At 37.6% G+C, this 18,901-nt stretch overlaps 1 protein-coding gene across 5 annotated transcripts; it reads left to right on the forward strand.

The window, feature by feature from the left end:
- Positions 1-454: 454 nt before the first annotated feature.
- LOC111341708 (cilia- and flagella-associated protein 337) lies at positions 455-18,756 on the forward strand. 5 transcript variants are annotated; one of them, XM_022948693.2, is made up of 25 exons: positions 455-684; positions 1,008-1,254; positions 1,633-1,688; positions 3,968-4,253; positions 4,358-4,504; positions 5,732-5,791; positions 6,007-6,238; positions 6,322-6,368; positions 6,592-6,729; positions 7,310-7,501; positions 9,867-10,058; positions 10,491-10,910; positions 11,303-11,452; positions 11,828-11,878; positions 12,304-12,437; positions 12,536-12,583; positions 12,723-12,868; positions 12,968-13,125; positions 13,372-13,581; positions 14,361-14,407; positions 14,500-14,534; positions 15,362-15,500; positions 15,714-15,879; positions 17,153-17,305; positions 17,782-18,756. In XM_022948693.2, exons 2-25 carry the CDS (start codon positions 1,045-1,047, stop codon positions 17,989-17,991), a joined length of 3,627 nt encoding a protein of 1,208 aa, XP_022804428.2. In that variant the 5' UTR covers positions 455-684; positions 1,008-1,044; the 3' UTR covers positions 17,992-18,756. The 5 variants fall into 5 exon arrangements, with proteins under 5 accessions (XP_022804428.2, XP_088591808.1, XP_022804430.2 ...); XM_088735682.1 differs by lacking the exon at positions 455-684 and having other exon boundaries at positions 1,239-1,254; positions 3,842-4,253; XM_088735683.1 differs by lacking the exons at positions 455-684; positions 1,008-1,254; positions 1,633-1,688 and adding an exon at positions 2,773-3,087 and having other exon boundaries at positions 3,842-4,253.
- The last annotated feature ends 145 nt before the right edge of the window (positions 18,757-18,901 follow it).

The following is an 18,901-nucleotide window of genomic DNA, read 5'->3' on the forward strand; positions in this document are numbered from 1 at the left end:
AGCGATGGCAAAATATGTTCCGAAGAGTATTTTTTTATGCTAGCGCACTGGTAAAACTTTAGTGCGCCCTGAAAACAAACGCAGGTCTGCGCCACGCATCAATCAGGTCCTAAGGGCTTTTATGCTCTCATATATCCTCAAAATATGTCCCGAAATATCCGTAAGACGACCTCGTGAAATTACAAAACATTCTAACATACTGTGGTTCTCAAACTGTCAAAGCGTAATTCTTTAATCAAATGCTGTTTTGCAAATTAGCGCATTTGTGCCATAATCCCCCGAAATAAAAACTCAATTGGCCCTTTGAAAGTTCTTCAGACCCAAATTATGATGCTGGCGGCGTTGTCTTGACAACTACCGAAAGAGGATTTAATTTGACTGACAACCAGTCAATCATAATACGATTCTTCCGTTCTTAGCCATTTAGTATAATTGCCTTTTTATGATATTCAATACAATTCACCGAGTGATTCATTATGTAAGGAACTATCAAGATACGTTGAACTTTTAGGGAAATTCTTGCGGAATTAGACTTTAATGGAGAGACCCAGTGGAAGGAAATGATTTGGAGCTGTGTAGAGTTTCGAAGACGATGGCAGAAAGATATGAAAGTTGCTCATCCGAACCAAAGCGCACAGCTGCGGCATTCTTTCAGCACCTTCCACCAGCAGCGGGATCGAAGAGGTATGTAAACTTAACACTTACTAGATATCATTTACTCCTCGAAAAAGTGGCATCTTTTCAATAACAATTAACTGGCTCTTTGCTGATATATTTTAAAGTGATCTTGCTGAACTTGCAATTCGTGGAAGACCGACCAAAACAAGCTGTTTGCTTTCTTTTAAAATTTAGTGTTCGCTTAGGAACGCAGTTCAATGTATTTGAGATATCGAGTCCAAGGTAGTACAGTTGTGAAGTGTTTGTTCTAAAGCAGCGAATCTTTTGGATGTTTATACGCGACCGTTGCAGACAACATTGTTTGATAACCAGTCTTAATTATTTTCAAGGTTATATTGAGAACAAAGGTACTTGAAACGTTATATCATGCCTAAGGAGTCTGTAACCCAGGAAACGACCCCAGCGGCAATGTCGTTCCTTCAGATTCCAGAGACGTCGTCTGCAGTCGAACTCGTGCCCGGAAACTCTCGAGTTGGTTCGGTAGCGTCTTCGGTGAAGTCTGGTTCGATACACTTTTCAACAACTGTACGAATGCTTGCTCCAATGATATGGTCGCGAATACAGTCTCGTAGAGCGGTTTGTTATTGTTCTGGTTTTTTAACGCTTATGAACAACACTGAAAGATATATCGTTGTTTAATGAGGACTTTTGTGGCTATAGCGAGTTTCTTGTGTTCCCATCTCAACGGTGTATCGTTTTGTCGTCAAGACAATGTCGCAAACTATTGTAAACTGCTAACAAGTCCACCAGTAGTTTGTCGTTTTTCCTTCCTTTTACAAAATTTTCATGCACGTAATTGACACTTAGGCAGGTATTATGATTTGAAGATGCCATAAATTTGCTTGTTTTAGTAATGACCTCGGACACGATTAGAATTTCAAGCATGCTAAGCTTCTTATGGAACGCGTGATTTTTTGTTCGGTTTTCACATCTTGTTTCTATTTCTTCTTTCAGAAATCAGTGGCCTTTACCACCCCTGTTTCTTTCAACACAAATGATTCTTCAAACGAGTAAGTTATAATTTTTCCTTTTCGATTGTGGCATGGGCATTTGAAAAGAACATCACTTCTATAATTAATTGCAAGTAATTAGCAATCTAAATTAAAAAAAAATTGTCTTTCTCCTGTCCTTTGGCAGTTTATGAGGGCTCACCCACCCACCCATCCCACATGATTAGCAAGCTTTGTGTGCAAGCACACATTTGGTTTGATAGTTTGACAGCGGACAAAGAAGTCAAAGAGTGTGCCAATTTATTTATTTTATTTAATTTTTTTTAATTGTTTAATCAAAGATTGAATAGATGTTGAATGATGGCCTGGGCCAAGGGAATGTAGTGGTTTGTAAAGAATACAATTAATGAGGATTTTATGGAATGACGTTTGCTTTGATGTCAATGTAAAGGACTTAAATGTAAATCTGAAAGCAAGGATTCAAATTTAACCCTTTGGAAAGGATGATCTATTTCATGTGATTAACTGTCATGCAGTCATACACAGAAAAAATTCACCAGTGCAAACTTTTGAAATTGTTTTCAAACATGTTATGGATACATTTTTTAAGAAGATGTACAGGGTATAAACATAAAACAAACAAAACATGATTACAAGCACATTTTCAGTATAGGAGATTAAAGAATTATGAAAAGACAACCTCTGTGATATCAGAAAGTTAATCTGTACCTCAATGAATGTAGGAAAATATTTGTGTAGAAAGAATTGTATGGTATAAAAATGTGAGAAGTGAAAGAGTGGCATTTATAAAAGAGATAAAAAAATAATTTATTTTATTTTTTTTTTAATACATGAGTTTTTAATTTAGGGGTAGATAAATTTTGTCCTACATAGTAATGAAGTGTATTATGTTTGACAACTATGAATTGATATGGAACATCTACTAAGGATTTCTTTAACAAAATTTATGTTTAAGATTAAAGTATTTAAACTTGTCTTTCTGGAATAATATGTTTTGGACTAATGTTCTACCATGAAAGAAAGTGTTTCTTTGATTTTGTCTGAGTTATCTTTCAGTTTATTGACCAATCTTTTGTTCCTTTTATTGTTCAACTTTCCTTTGTCTTTTTTATAGTCTTTGACAGCAAGTTAATGATCTATGCAAATTTCAGCAGAAATCAATTTTGCAATCATCCAAGTGTGACCTTTGAAGAGTGTTAATGCCATGGCTACCTACATAAGGCTTCAAAAAGATTCTATGATACCCAAGAATGATTTTTACACATGGTCTAACTAATACTAAAAAATAATTTACTGAAGCCCTGGAACTGTGTCTGAAAAACACACAATGGCTCTCAAAGAAACATCTGAGATATTAATAAGATCATAGCATGGGATTATACACACAAACACAAAATTGTTATTAATACCTTTGGTCTCAAGAAGAAATGGGTGCAAGGTAGGAAATATTTAAATAGATCTTTGAGAGTTTTGGGCAGATTTTCTTACTTTAAGTTTCTTGTGCACAGCATAGTTTTGTAATGCTGAAATTTTGGTGTAAATTTACAACTGATATCTACCTTTTTGTTATCGCATGAAGAGTTGATGATTAGATTGTCAGTTATTATTATTATACAGCAGCTTCTTATATTTACTAAACAAACTTTTAAATATTTTAAAGTATTTGTTACCTTCTCTGTGAACAACTTGATCATTTCTTGTAATCTTGGAAGCAGTTAAAATGTATAAAATAATATGAACTTAATGTAGAAACATTACGACACGTTTCATTTATCATTGTTATAACATTATTTGTTTTTGAAAAATGGCTTGGTTGTCAAATAGGACTCTCTTGCCAACATACCCTGTGGTTCACAGGTGCATGTGATTACTGGTATGGTCAAGTCTTATCTAAATTATTAAATCAATTGAACCTACATTTGGTTCTAGCCTGTCTTAAAATAGATTTACATGTAATCCATGAGAAAAAGAGCTACAAGCTATGTCTTTTTACGTCATTGTACATTCAGTCTTTTAATCATAACTGTTTAGCTCATATGAAGAAAGGCTGATAGTTTCGAAAGAAACTGTTTGGGGCTGTGTCGGTGGGAGTAATGAAATAATTTGGATATATCAACAAAGTTGAAATGGTAAATTAGCCACCGTAACGATTACAAAAGCTGACGTTTCCAACGTTAGCCCTTCGCTCATAGACTGTTGCAGGCTTTCAACTAATAACACAGATCAAAATGGTAAATGGCACAATTAATAGTAGGGGCAAAGCTAGAAGGAGGGTCAGGCACCTGCCCTGTTTTAAATCACTGTACTCTTCAACACAGCAATACCAAGGGTCTGGAGCCCTTGCGGTTGGAGGAAGAATTGGACATCCAACATCTTGAAACCCTCATGTTCAAATTTAAGACACACATTCCTGACAAGGTAGAACTCAAGAAATGGCTGACAAGGAGAGGATCAGAATACAGAGATCCTACCAGGTTTCATTCTGCTGGGTTAATGACACAGGAAGAATTTCATGAAATGCTAGCAGATTTATTAGAAGTTGAGACATGGGACCGCCATAAGGTGGCACTATTTGAGAAGGAAATAGGAACATTATTTAAAAAGGTACACAGTCCTCTTTGATACATGTCAACAATATAATCATTCCATATGTCTATGTATTCTTCAGTAATGTAATTATTTGTATTTGCCCAATATGTTCCTCCTAGGTTGATATTGCATCTGATGGCCTTGTTGACTGGGATGAATTCTGTACTTATCTGATGCTTCAGTTTGACGAGAATGACCAAGCCACAAAAGTTAATGGGAATACTTTTATTCCTAAGCCAAATATTGTTAGGATAGATCATAACAAGGTAAACCACACAATTTTGATAACTATAGGCTTTGAGCACTAATACCTACCACAAATACTCTAAGAAGCCATCCCCCTCTAATAACTAATAACCCCCCCTCTGATAAAAGGAAAAAATTTATTAACTCCCCCTCTCTATTAAGCCCCCCACCCCTCCCCCTCAAAAAAAAAAAAGAAATTCAAAATTACCCTCCATGTCAGTAAGTGTGATTTATTTAATTTATTTATTTAAGTATTGTCATTTTAGTTTGTCATTTAAAATTTATCATACAAACATACATACATATACATACATACATACATACTTACCTACATACATACATACATTTTAATTGTGTTTAGAGACAAAAGTACAGTAACATGCCTGCAGGTAGCTAAGCTAATCTAGGCGGGTCATGTTTACAGGAAAAAGATATAACTAGTAAATACAGCTAAAAGTAACAAGAGAACTAAAAAAGCTAGAATTGACTACAATGACTAGAGACTACTGATAAACTAATGATATTACTATAATATGTTAATATTATAATATTAAATGACAACAGTCTTGACGGGAAATTACTGATACATTAAACAATATAACTGAATACCTATCAACTGATCAATAAAGAGGAAGATAAATTCAACTTAACTTTTTGAACAATTTCTGGAAGATCAATATAACAATCTTCTGAAGCTAGGATCTCAAAAAGTGTTTGTTTTATTTTCCTCTTAAAGGCATTTTTTAAAAGTTTTCCAAAAGATACAAGCAATTGATTGATCATGGCAGTAATTTTTGATTGATCATGGCAATTGATTGATTGATGTTATCAAAATGATCATGACAAATCATACAATTCATCAGACTCTACTGAGGATTTTGAATCTGCCAATTTGGTAAATGAAAATATGTAAAATGAGAACAATGTTTGAATAAATATGGTACATCATATCCTATTGTATCCTGGTGGTGAACATCAGGCTAAATCAATAGGCCCCCCCCCTCTATTAAGTGTCCCTCCCCTTGAATAAGCCACCCCCTCAAAGTACCTGAAATAAATAATCCTCCCAGCTCGGGCTTATATTAAGTAGAGGATTTACGGTGATTTAACTTATATTCACACAAAAGAACTAACTCTAGGTTTAAATGTATTGTACATCGTCAAAGTCCAGTGGCTAAACACTCTTCTTTGTAATTACAGTACAGTGTACTGTATTTATTAATCAAAATGCCTGCTTTCATCTTCAGGAGACAACAACAAAAATTCTCACAGATTTTAATCCCATGAGATATGTAACAATTAGTAAGGTAGGACACATGTAAAAAATACAATTTTTATCTGATATAAGTTTATTTCATCAGTTTTTTTTTTGTTGTTGTTGTTAGAATAAACCAAAGAATAGTTTTGTGTCAAAGATATCTTAAGAATTTAAACTTTTGTACAATCAACGTGAGTCGGCCAAATGCCTTGGTATCCACATGGTCAAGGTCAAGAATTAAATCTTAGTAATTACTGTCATTAGGAAGGAATTATTGGAGTCTGGAGTACAGAACTGGACCTTCAAAGGAAAATTGAAATGGAGCATAATAACTCAGATGCTGAGCGTACTTCCAACAAGAGACACATCAAGATGTGGGTTACAGATGCTGTTGCTATGCCAAATGTGCATAAGATGGCTTTATCTACCACAAACAGAGACATACATTTTTATGATATGTCCACACCAATTTACATCCCACAATTTCATCTTTGTGGTGAGTAATTACTTTACATAATACAGATAACTAGGCAGCAAAAGAATTGTTCTTTTAACACCTCTTTTATCCATTATCTTCAGCTCTTGGAAATGTGGTTCTGTGTCTTGATTATTGTTACAACAAGAAAGTAAGTGGTTGTGTAGATGTTATGAATAAATTTCATTAATCAAATTTCTAAAAGTAACAGTTTTAAAGAATTAAGCTTAAAAGCTTTTGGTTGATAATAATTCCAATGTTAAGGAATGAGAGGGAAATCTTGGTGGGGAGGGTGGATCAGTACTTAATCCCTTCATCCAGGTATTTATTGTACAAATTATTACGATGTTGACTGAAGCATTTCCTGTCTATAGTTGCCTGCTGGCAAGTCAATGCTTTTTCTTGGAATGGACAATGGCGTCATTTTGTTCCTTGTGTTCTCTACACCTCTCAAAGGACTGTTTGAGACTCCGTTCAAGAAGACATCAGGCAGTCACCAGGTTTACCTTCAGGTTAGTACTAGCTATGATAGCTCTCTCTCTCAGCTTCTGTTACGCGTAATGACTAAGTACAATTGAACAAGTGTTATGTAGAGGTGGTAAGTAAGTATTACTAAGTAAGTAAACACTTTATTTATAGGGGGTACTGACTAAATAGCTAAAAGCTGATGAACTTGTGGCCATTAATTAAAAATAAGAGTAAATATTAAGCTAAATAGTAAAATGATATAGACTACACTGTTTTTTAAAAATTACATTAAAAAGACTCTTCTTAAATGCAGGAAGAGAATCTTTACGTCTTAATTCTAAAGATAATTTATTCCCTAGTCTGCAAGTTCTAACTAAGAAAGACTTTCGACCTTCTTGGTCTGGATGGGAATGTGAGATGGGGATAATGTGTATTGGATACGGACTAGGGAAAGAATAGTGTTTCATGTTGCTACCTCACTTTTTAATGGATTTAACTGCAGAGAGGCCAAGAGTGGGAGTGTACAATTGGGTATGCAACGTGGAAAGAAGGGAGGAAAGAGGCATTGGGAAGATAATAAAGTTTTCCGATGTTTTCTAATGTAAGTTGTGATTTTGTTCCCAGGACATTCCAACTCACTCTCGTTTTGTATCTTGCCACACTCTGGGGCAAGTCCATTCTGATTGGGTGAGGAGAGTGAGGTATATTCCAGCAAAGGAGTTCGTTATTTCTTGTAGCGGCAGTGGAAAAGACTCGCTTGTAGTTAGAGATATCGATGATAAGAAGCGGAAAACATACACTTTTAAAGTGGCAAAGGTAAACACAATGCCTTTAGATAATTTTTGTCTTAAGATGTTAAAGTGAATTGTGTGCAAACTGTTCAATTTACAATCAAAAATGGATTGTAAATTTGGTGGTCGCTAAGTATGAAAAATGCATGTGATCAGATTTTTATTAGTATCCATTTCAACGTTCAACTCCATATATTGGTCCCCAACGTGCAAAAGGTCCTCCACTAGCGCGACTCTTTCTGCTCTAAACGTCCTCGCTGCCGTAGGGACAAATTAACATTGCCGCAAAAATTATACTCGCGCAATTATCGCTGCGGCATATTGCTACTTTATGTCTTAAAAATTTCTTGCCCCGTTCGTCCCAACGTTAAAATTGTGCCAGTGATAGCAGTTAAGTGACTTACCATAGAAACACCTTACAAAGTATCGACGGTCGTCGATTTGACCAAGAGATAAGGTCCATGATGAATGACGGATGATGAGTTCTTTTCAATTAAGGCACCTCGGTTCATATAACATATCATTCGATAATGATCGATCAATATGTCAGTCGGTAGGCTGCTAGTTATCTGCGTCAGGTGAAGAACGGCGAAGCGGCGGGTGTTTTAAACGTAAGTACGCCGGGCGGTGTGCGCACTCCGATTGCATTGCATTGTGGTAGCGTTATTTTCAATATGGCGGTAAAAGCGGCAGAAATCGACAGATTTTGACTGATCAATCCGTAAATGTTAGGCCTTTTCTTTTTCCTTTCACTATAGGTAAATGTAATTTGATATATTCTGAATATGTAGAAGTGTTTTTGTATGTATCTGTCGCGTATTCTATCGTCCTCAGGGATGGACGCAAGCACTATTTTTTGCATGTAATTTGAGACCGGTTTTCGAGAAGGTCAAATTCGTTTTACGTCGTAATTTGAAGCCTTTCAAAGATTTTATTGGCCACTTTGATCCTTCTTCAACGCCTCTGACCAAACGCTCCTAAACCTCTCCAACGGTACAAATATTTTAAGCATTTTAAGTGATGGTGTTTGAGACCTGTTATGGCAGCGAAAAGGCCCATTGTTGCGTTTAGTGTGTTGCGTTACATAGCGTTACTACTGCAAGGACATTTGCTGTATGTACTCAGTCGTGTTGTAAATCTACTTTCCTAAGTGAAGGCAAATTAACTAATCACGAGTGTTGTATGGTAAATCTACTATCTTGATAATTGAATGAAGGACAGTTTAATTAGAGCAACGAAAAGACTCTTTTGATCAATGAAAACCTCTACCTTGCGTGAGGCGACACGCCTGTGAGCCGGAAAGCAAAAGGCAGTCAACAGTTGAAAGGTGTTGATGGGCCTGTGCATCTCCTACCATTCGCTAGCGCTTTTAAATCTTCTACCCTCAAAGTTTAGCACTCATTAGGATATCTCTTAATGACTTTCCTCTGCAATGTGATAATAAGGGTCAGTTTTAAGATGTCATTTCCCCATCTGTATGTTCTCGAGGTTTGGCAAAGCCGGATGAGATTGTGCTACAAAAAGCAATATTTTCTTCTGCACGCGCTATTTTCTTTGTTTTAAAGTATACTTTCCCTCCTGCGAAAACGACTCCAGAGATACGTTTCTCAAAACCCTCGTCTAGGTTTTCTCTATTCTCGAAGCGTATTTTGAAACTGTACGTTTTTACTAAACGCGGAGCGAGGCAAATTCGTTTAGAGGGGGCCCGAGGCTTCTCCTTTTACAAACTCCGTATTTGCGCTTGGGGGAAAAAGTTCGTACATTAGAAGGTCTTTGTCTCTTTCATATGCGTTTGCATGAAAAGGGCCAATTCCCTATTAAATAACTCCCGATTGGGAATATGATTTCTGACTTTGATATCATTCATCCCACCATCGGTTGTGAGTGTAATTGTTGGCATTTGTGTCGAGAATCTTCGGCAGATGGCAGTTTCGAATCTTTCTTAATAATATCGGTTGCCTCCTAAGAACGAATTCATTTCGGAGGAATGACACGAGTCGCGCGGGCCCGTCAGCTTTTTAACTTCTGAAGAAACGGCAACAGACAGTGAACCCCATTACAATCTACGTATATTCACGCTATCTCGCTGCCACCCATGAAGTTCACTCGAACGCGTCAAGATGCAAAGGACTCACTTTTTGTTTTACGACCATGATGCAACGCAATCAGAGTGCGCATACCGCCTAAGCGTACGCACAACCGCCGGTTACACAGATACACTGTAGTCAGTCTGTCAGTCTTTAGCCGATTGATAGTCGTTGGTAGTTGGTCTATAAAAGATCAATGATATACTTACACTTATATGATACTTAGAGGCCTCGCTCAAGATGCTTGCTGACTGTCGGAACAACGACACGTTAGTTGACTCACTGACTTTTTTTTCTGTGCAGGGTGTGGAATGTTTTGACTACAGTCACAACCTGAATGTTATCTGCACCGGTGGAGTGGATCACGCTGTTCGTCTGTGGAATCCTTACGTGACAGTGAAACCTGTCGCCATTATGAAGGGGCACCAGTCCTCTATCATCGACTTGGCAATTCATGAGGGTCTGGAGCAGGTCTTCAGTTATGACAAGGATGGGGTAAGAGACTCAAAGAATACTGTTTACATACTATAGGGGTAGAATAATCGTATTAACTGAAGGCGTATAAATTCATGAAGATTGCAAAATGTTGCATTCGAGTTTGTTGAAATAACTTCCAGTGCGAATTGGTAAATAAAGATACACGCTTAAGTAAGAGTGTTCTCCTTTCTACAGGTGAGTTTTCTGAGAACATTCCCGCATGTTGAGTCACCAGAAAGTCAGGAGAAAGAGTCAAAAAGCATTTTTTTCTACTGAAAATCTTCCTTGTTGATGAGCTTGGTATTGCTATCGTCTTGTTACATTATCTTTTGCTTTTAAACTGGCACCAAAAGCTGTTAAGAATAAAGCTGTAAGATGAGTGTGTTGTTACTTTTCGAATTACTGATATGTGTTTGAGCCTTTACCTTTCATTGTCATGTTGAAATGCAGGTATTGAAGGCCTGGGATATCAGAGAGCAAGTATGTCATCAAACAATACCCGTCAGGTTCCCATTTGGCCACAGAATTCCTGAACACGGACCTTTTCCATTTCTCCTCATCACTTCACCCATCAACTCTCTGTTTATTGGGAGTAACGATTGCTTGGCAGAGATCAAGATCGTAGCAATGGGTGCAAATAAGAACGGTAAGACTACTCACTGGAGACCCCTGACTGCTGCTCTGTACAACTCAAGCATGGGTCACGTCATCACGGCTTGTGAAGGGTCCGTTGTAACATTCTGGGATCTGAACACCGGACGCCAGGCGCAACACATTTCAGAGGCACATGGCACGGAGGAAATCTCTTGCATGACAATTGATCCTTCAGGGCGGCGTCTTATGACTGGGGACAGGAGTGGTAACATTCATGTGAGTTACACCTCGTGAAGTTTGTGATTGAGTTGGGCGTTTTAAAGAGAACCTTGATCCAGTTATCACGCTAAACGCTAAACGTAGTAGTGTTTATAGTTCCTTTGCTCTAGTATTTCTTACATATCATTATGAACTGAAATCACTTGGACAATTCGCTGTAACAATTAAAGCTGGAGATATTATTTGTTTTCTCTTCCAGATCTGGTAGTTCAGTAAATTCTCTTTATGTTCTTACGAGCATTTCTCCTGTAACTATTTTTTCTTCATGCGTTCCTTTTTAAGAAACAACTTCACAGGGAAATAGTACACAATTTGGAATGCTTAATCCTCGATGATGTAATTTTGTGAATGCTTAATTGAGAGAAAATAATTTTTTTCATGATTCACAGGTGTGGAATGCCAGTAATGGTCATCTGTTGAACAAACTTGAACCTGTGGAGGAAAATGAAGTGACAGGAATCATTTCTCTTCCAGAAAAAAGCAAAATAATCACAGTGGGATGGAATCGCAAGATTCTGGTTTATTATGACGATATGCAGGTGCGGAAAGCAAAAAGTCGTTCGTTTAACTAAACTTTGTGGAAACCTAGCGGTGCTGTAAGATATGTTGTAGATTTTGGATACGCACATGGATAAAAGATGTCAAATGTAAGTGCAGAGAATTCCAGTCTTCTCAATTTTAACAAGTCTGCATACTTTTTGACCCGCATAGTTCTTGGAGATTCTCAGGTTTTTCTAACAATTCATAAAGAGAGGTGCTGTGAGAGTGAGGGCTTTTGTTCAAGAAAATAAACCAGAGGTCTTGGCGAGGACACAAACTCTGACAGTCGATCAGGAGTCCTGTGCACCAACATTTAAGGCACTTTGTATCTCACTGTTAACTGTGCGTTTTTATTTTTTTACTCCGTTATTTAGACATTTTGTCTTCGACCCAACGCAGGTTGGAAAGGAGGGCAGTTGCATCAGGTAACACAAGACAATTGTAAAAGCGCAGACCAATATTTGGAGCAGTGATTTACGAATAACAACAACAACAACAACAAAATTGACTTTATTTTTAAAATTAAAGAATTAAAGGCTTTTGTAGCCCGCAGTTAGCAAAGCTATTCTAGGCGGGCTACCTAAACAGACACCGTATAGGCTCTCTCACATACACACACACACACACACACACACACACGCACGCACGCACGCACGCACGCAACAATCAAATAAATAAATAAATGAGTAAATAAAAATAAATAATAAATAATAGTAGTGATAATCATGTTAAAGGTTTTAACTGAGCCAGTCACACAAGGGAGTTTTTAACAGGTCAAAGAGAAATTAATGTTTTGCGATTAGACTCAAGTTTCCTCTTTAGCTAATCGAGCTCGCTGCTTAATCTCCAGGACGATATTTTGACTGCCGCCTACTGTCCCCCAAATTACCTTGCCACGGCCAGTTTTGACGGGGATATCATTCTTTGGGGTCTGGACCGAGAGAAGATGATTCGACGACTGAAAAAAGGATCTGGAAGTTTGTTGTGAGTAGACCTCCTTTCGTATTTTAAATTGCAGTCGCTTCCTTGTGAATCAATGTTAACGTTGTTGTTTCTTGTTGTTGATTGTTTATCCTTTCTAGAAAAGCTAAGATTAAAAAGCTGGGCCTTATCCAAAACAAAAAATCATAGTAAGTCTGAGTCACGTTTTATTCCTTTACCTGATTTGTATGTCCCGAAGAGAGATTTATTGTTGTCTCTAAAGTCGTGTGCAGCGGTGGCAAGTTCTTCGTATAACGCGCTGGTTACTCTTCGTTTGCTATTTTTCAGTCAAAATAGCTGTGGCGCACCGGTGGACAAGTTATTGTTTCTTAAATCAAGAGCTCAGTGGAGGACACAGGAGAGCGCTGTTCTTGTGTCATCGGAGGCTGGTACTCTGGAGTTTTGGTGTTTTTACGGCGCGAACAGACCCATGGGTATGCACCTCAATATTTATGGTGTAACAACTGAGAGATATGAATCCAACAATTTTTTTCCCCTTTTTTTCCCCATGACTATTGTATTTCGTGCCACAGGAAGATATTTCGCTGCCAGTGAGGATGAAAGTACTATATTTGCGTTAACAACTGACCCCAGTAACGAGATGTTGATAACTGGTGATTCTAACGGCACCATCTCTGTGTGGGACATCAGCTCTTACTGCATTTCAAGAGCAGAAGCCATTGTTGCTCAGGTACGGTGTAGTTGATTATTTTCCAAAGGAGAAACGTGTTACTAATGAAAGTTTTCAAAATAAGAGGTTTTTCAAACCATTTGTGTATTTATCGACTTTATCAGCCGATTCCATTGCCCTTTTGATTTACTTTTATGTCGATATCGTGAAGTAGAGCAGTGGAGCAGCGAGAAAACGATGGTTGTATGACCTTTTTAGATATTTCCTACCCAGTAATCTTTTCATTTTCACGAATTTGCTCTTCAGGTTTGGTCGACAACTCAAAGAGCTGGCTCCACCGATGATAACCCAGAAGGCAAACCTCCAGTACTCTCCAGTTGGCATGCGCATTATGGCTCTGTGTCCAGTGTGGAGTACATACGACGTGATGAAGGCGCTTTATTGCTTTCCGCTTCTGAGGACTGCACAGCAAGGCTCTGGACACTGAACGGTCAATGCATCGGAATGTTTGGGCAGGTTCGGGTGTAGAATTCGTCTTCATTTGTGATATTACTTTCACGATGAAATGAGAATTTTTTAAGTACAGATACCACTAAAGCCCTCGTTCATGCGGTTGTTACCTCGCGCGTAGATTATTGCAATAGTCTTTTATATGGCTTGCCAGCTTCTCACCTGAATAAGATTCAGCGCGTTTTAAATGCCGCAGCAAGACTACTTTGTCGCGCGCCACGCTACTGTCGCAGAACGCCGTTGCTATACGAGCTGCACTGGCTACCGGTTAGGCAACGCATTAGTTTAAGATTCTGCTATTTGTTTTTAAGGCCATCCATGGAATTGCGCCAACGTGTTTAAGAGAATTTGTGTCATTTAAAGACCGTGAGGAAATTATAAATTAAGATCCTCCTTGGAGGGTTTGTTGCTTGCAACGCCAACTTATAGAAGTAGGAGACAGATCATTCTAGGTCGCAGCTCCGGCACTTTGGAATGTATTACCGCGTGAGATTCGTTCTATTACAGATATAGGGATTTTTAAGTGCCACCTGAAAACGCACCTCTGTAAGGAAGCTTGTATTAATTTTTATTAAAATCTTATCATGATAGTTGCTAGTATCTTAACATATGCTGTATGCTTTAATTTTATCATAGTATATTTTTAAGAACTATTATTGAGATGTAATGCGCGCTTGATCATTTCATGGAAAGAGCGCAATATAAGAATTAAATTATGATAATTATTATTATTATTTGCTATTATTTTGTTTATTCTGAGATTATAACCCTTTTTTTTCTTGCAGAAGAGGTTGTGGAACGTCGACGATCCAAGTTCTTACAGACTTGCAGGGTGAGAAGGCTGCTACGTCAGGATCAATATTGTTGTGAAGTTGCCAATTTAGTTTTGTTTGTTAATCTGTTGTATTTTGTTATTTTGTATAGAAATAATGGTCTCGAAGGAAAGGAAACCGAGGAAGGTAAAACATAACACGAATATTATTCGAACTATAGCGATATTCAGCATGTTGTCGAACCACAATATCTCTCAGACTTGATAGAAATCAAAGTGAGTTGGCGGTATCAGTTGAGATCACACCGGGGCATACTTCTAATCGATAACACCTACAGAACAAAAAAGACACTCGGGGATAGGGCGTTCGAACATGCTGCGCCCAAAGTATGGAACCGACTACCTCTGGAAATTAGACAGTGTCAATCGTTGGATACTTTTAAAGTTTTACTGAAGACACATCTTTTTAATTTAGCTTTCTATTAGTTCTTTTATTAATTCATATTTTTCCTTAATTGTTTTTCCGGAAATTTGTAAATTATTATTATCACTATCATTATTAGGATTAGCCCCATTGCTGTAAGATTTTTAATGATGTAATGCTCATTCGATCATATCTTTTATTGCATGTTAGACTGCGCAATATAAGAAATAAACATCATTATAATGATTATTATTATTATTATTATTATTATAATTATTATTATTATTGTTGTTTGCACCAACTTAGTGGTTTCACTGGTTTGATAGTCTAACTTGGATCCTGGTCTCGGTCTTCAATTCTGCACAGCCGAACCTGACCAAATTTCAGTAGTCGAAGCTAACATGGCAAGAGACGGAACTTTGGTTACGTCGACTAAGTTGACATTGTAAATTGGCTACCGTAACGAGTTAAAGAGCTGACGTTTCGAGCGTTAGCCCTTCGTCAGAGCGTATCAAGTTTGCTTTCTAAAGGCCACGCAAATTAAATCATTCAGATAAAATTTGCCATCAGTTTTTTTCGCGTCTTTTTAGAAAAGGGAAGTAACGGAAGAAAAAGTCAACTCGGCGAGATGGGTGGTTCAAATGCTGACCGAACCTCCCCACTCAGTGTAAGTCCAGTTCGACGAAGCACTAGTCCATTAATCTCCGAACAGCCTCATTTAAGCAGAAGGTGAGTTTTTCTTGTTTTCGCTTCATCTTCTGCGTCTTCTCCGAGACGAAAAAAGAAAATGCTTTCAATTGCTCTCTTTGTGAATTTTACACTGAGTTTGAGATTTGCTTTTGCATTGTGATTCAATGAATTTCTTCAAAAAACAAAATATCGTGTTAGCTTTATTTTACAAGCAATCACAATCGGAATCATTCTTTCTTTTGGGTCATTTAGCACACCCACAACTCCTCGCGAGCGCAGCTTCTTGCCAAGCATTGAAGTGGCGATGGCAGGTGAAGATGGAAGCGAAGAAGACCCATACTCCTGGAGGAAGAATGAATACTACAGGTCCATGACCAGCTTGGTGCTGGAAAGATCCTCCAAGAACTCACAGTCGTGGGTAAGTCAATGTTTGTTAGCGCATCCACTGGTTTTTTTTCAGGTTTCGGTTGTCGAGATTAAGCGTTCAACTGGAGCTTTCCAGCTATTTTCTTCATTTGTTTTGTTTTTTCCCTTTTATTGTACGTTACTTACAAAAGAAATAAAAAATCCCAAAAGACAGGTACGGGATCGAACGATTAGCACCTTGCAGAAAGCTTTCCAGCTTGTTTAAGATGGAAAGACAGAAGCTTCCTTTTACTTTCTTAGGGTTAATAAAGTACCTGCCTCACGCTTTTGTTTAGTAGCGTCAGTGCTATTTTTGTGCTATTCCAAGTCTACGGTGGCCCAGAAGGCTCAACGCAAACAAAAAATATACTGCAACAAATAAAAAATATACTGCAGCAAAAATAATATACTGCAGCAAATAAAGAAGATCAAAACGCAAAGAAAAAAAGTACCGCAGCAAATAAAAAAATGCAACGCAAACAAAAAATACTGCAGCAAATAAAATATGTAACGCAAACAAAAAAAAGAAAACGCAAACAAAAAAAATTGGAACGCAACGCCAAGGAAGACTGAGTAATAGTTCTTAGTTTCCCGCCAAAACAGCATGAACTGGAACTCGTTTTTGGTTATGGACGAAAGTGATCTGCGTAGGATTATAGAAGATTACTTTCATCAATGGTATGAAAATAAAGTTATTATCGAATTTTTAAAGGAGTAGCATGGTACTGTCATAAGTTCGCTGCAAAACATGGTTTCGGAAAGGCGAACAAGCAAAGGATGGAACGAGTGTTGGCGGGAAACTAAGAACTATTACTCAGTCTTCCTTGGCGTTGCGTTCCAATTTTTTGTTTGCGTTTTCATTTTTTTTTTGTTTGCGTTGCATATTTTGTTTGCTGCAGTATTTTTTGTTTGCGTTGCATTTTTTATTTGCTGCAGTACTTTTTTTCTTTGCGTTTTGATTTTTTTGTTTGCTGCAGTATATTTTTTAGTTGCTGCAGTATATTTTTTATTTGCTGCAGTATATTTTTTATTTGCTGCAGCATACTTTTTGTTTGCGTTGAGCCTTCTGGGCCACCGTACAAGTCGTTGTATACGAAGCATGGAAATAATTTTCAAATCATTACCGTGAAACAAAGGACAGGCCTTTTTTGGTCTTTGTTCGATGAAGGCGTGCTGTGGAAAATTTAAATTCTCAAAGCGTCCTGATACTAAACCAAGGCGATCCCTGATGACGAATGACGCCAAATTGTAACTTGTTCTGTCGTTGTCATTCGTGTCTTTGTTAGTCTATCCTGGGGGATCATTACAACAAGGATTTTAGGCGCCGCATGGAGACGAGGCAATCGCGAAGAGATCACGTGGGTAACGTGAACCGAAAGTTAACGTGCGGAGGAGGATTGGGAAACACCTGTTCTCCTTTCCAAGCGCTTCATATCCCTGTAAGTTGATCTAAGAACGTGATTAATTAAAAGCATTGATTTTGTTAAAGAAAATACTGGAATATATCATGGGCGGGAAATAATATTCTTTCCCTGGTGCATGAATCTAGCATGCTACAAATCTTAACTCATACTTTTCATAAGTTTTTTCATAATTCTCTGATCCTTAATAAACAATAACTATGCACCATGTTATCTGAGTCCTTTCATTCATTTTGACCTACAAACCTCCCTTCATTTAAAGGAGATGTCAGAATGTAAGCTGGTAAGAAAGAAAAACGCCTCAGAGACAATAAAAACACAAGAAAAATTAGGAATGGATAAGAATCGAGACAATTTATACGGATTGTAGATGAGGATCATGAGAAATTCAGGCCTAAGAATAAAGATGCTTCAGCCATCGTGCAGCTAGAGAATAAAAAAAAAATACAGCAACAGAAAAAAAAATTGCCACATGTATATTCCTCTTATAACAGGACACGAAAGAGTATGAACTGCCAAAAAACATGCCAGTGTCATCCCGTATGACGCACAAGACCAACAGAGCGTCAGCAGAACCCATCTGGATGGCTGTCAGACAGGGTGCATTGCCGCCATTACCAGCGCTCAAGAGATCTGACAGCTTCCTCACCATGGCGGATTCTGCGTCAGGAAACACGTCGCAGTTCTCGTTTTTGGTTGAATAAGACTGAAGGAGGCTCACAGCAGGAGGAATTGGTGATCAACAGCTTTGCTGTTGTAGTGATCAGCATCACAGCAGAGAAAGATTTGTTTCGCAGTCGACTTTGCCTCAACAAACTTAAGGAAGAACCACAGGAGATAAGTCTCGTGTTTAGTGAACAAGCAGATGAACTTTGGTTAAGACTGCTTACCTCCCTTCTTCAGACGTTCTCGTCAATGCGACCATTGCGCCAAAAATGAATTATATCTCAGTTGGAGAACATCTTGCTTGAGTTGAATATCAGTCAGTATCGTTTAGGTAAACTTAGGCATAATACAAAAGGGTGGTCAAATAAGATAAAATTATGGACTTGAAGCAGTGTACATGTGTACTTGTATTATAGTATTATAGTTTCGCTGACTTTCAGCAACAAATCCTGGAATGTATATTTTTTTATGGTAAATTATGATATCTATTATGAAGTTACATACACCGAGAACTTTGTAAAAAGAAACCACTCCCTATATTTATGTTTATGAAATGATGATGATATGGAAAGATTAGTGGCTAATAATGGACTTATTTGTATGTCATATGTAAAACAGCTGTAGTTAGAATACTCGTGAAGAATTGTTTAAATAATACAAGGAGTTGAATCAGGATTCAAAATTTCTCCATGAAATTATTCAAAATTCAGCCATGTAGATTAGGCGAAAATTCATGTGATCTATCAAAGTACTGTTTTGAATGTATAAATAAGTCAGACATTAAACTTTTTTACAAACCATAATTTTTGTCCCAGGTTACGTACAAGTTATTTTGTTTTTTCTTTTGTTTTTTATTGGTTTTGGGTTTTTGGGGGGTTTAGCAGCAACCTATACCACAGGGCAGTAATTACCACGTGACAACTGTCATCAGGGTAACCTACACAAAAC

The sequence above is a fragment of the Stylophora pistillata genome, chromosome 10 (genome assembly GCF_964205215.1).
Source record: "Stylophora pistillata chromosome 10, jaStyPist1.2, whole genome shotgun sequence".
Taxonomy (NCBI): Eukaryota; Metazoa; Cnidaria; class Anthozoa; order Scleractinia; family Pocilloporidae; genus Stylophora; species Stylophora pistillata.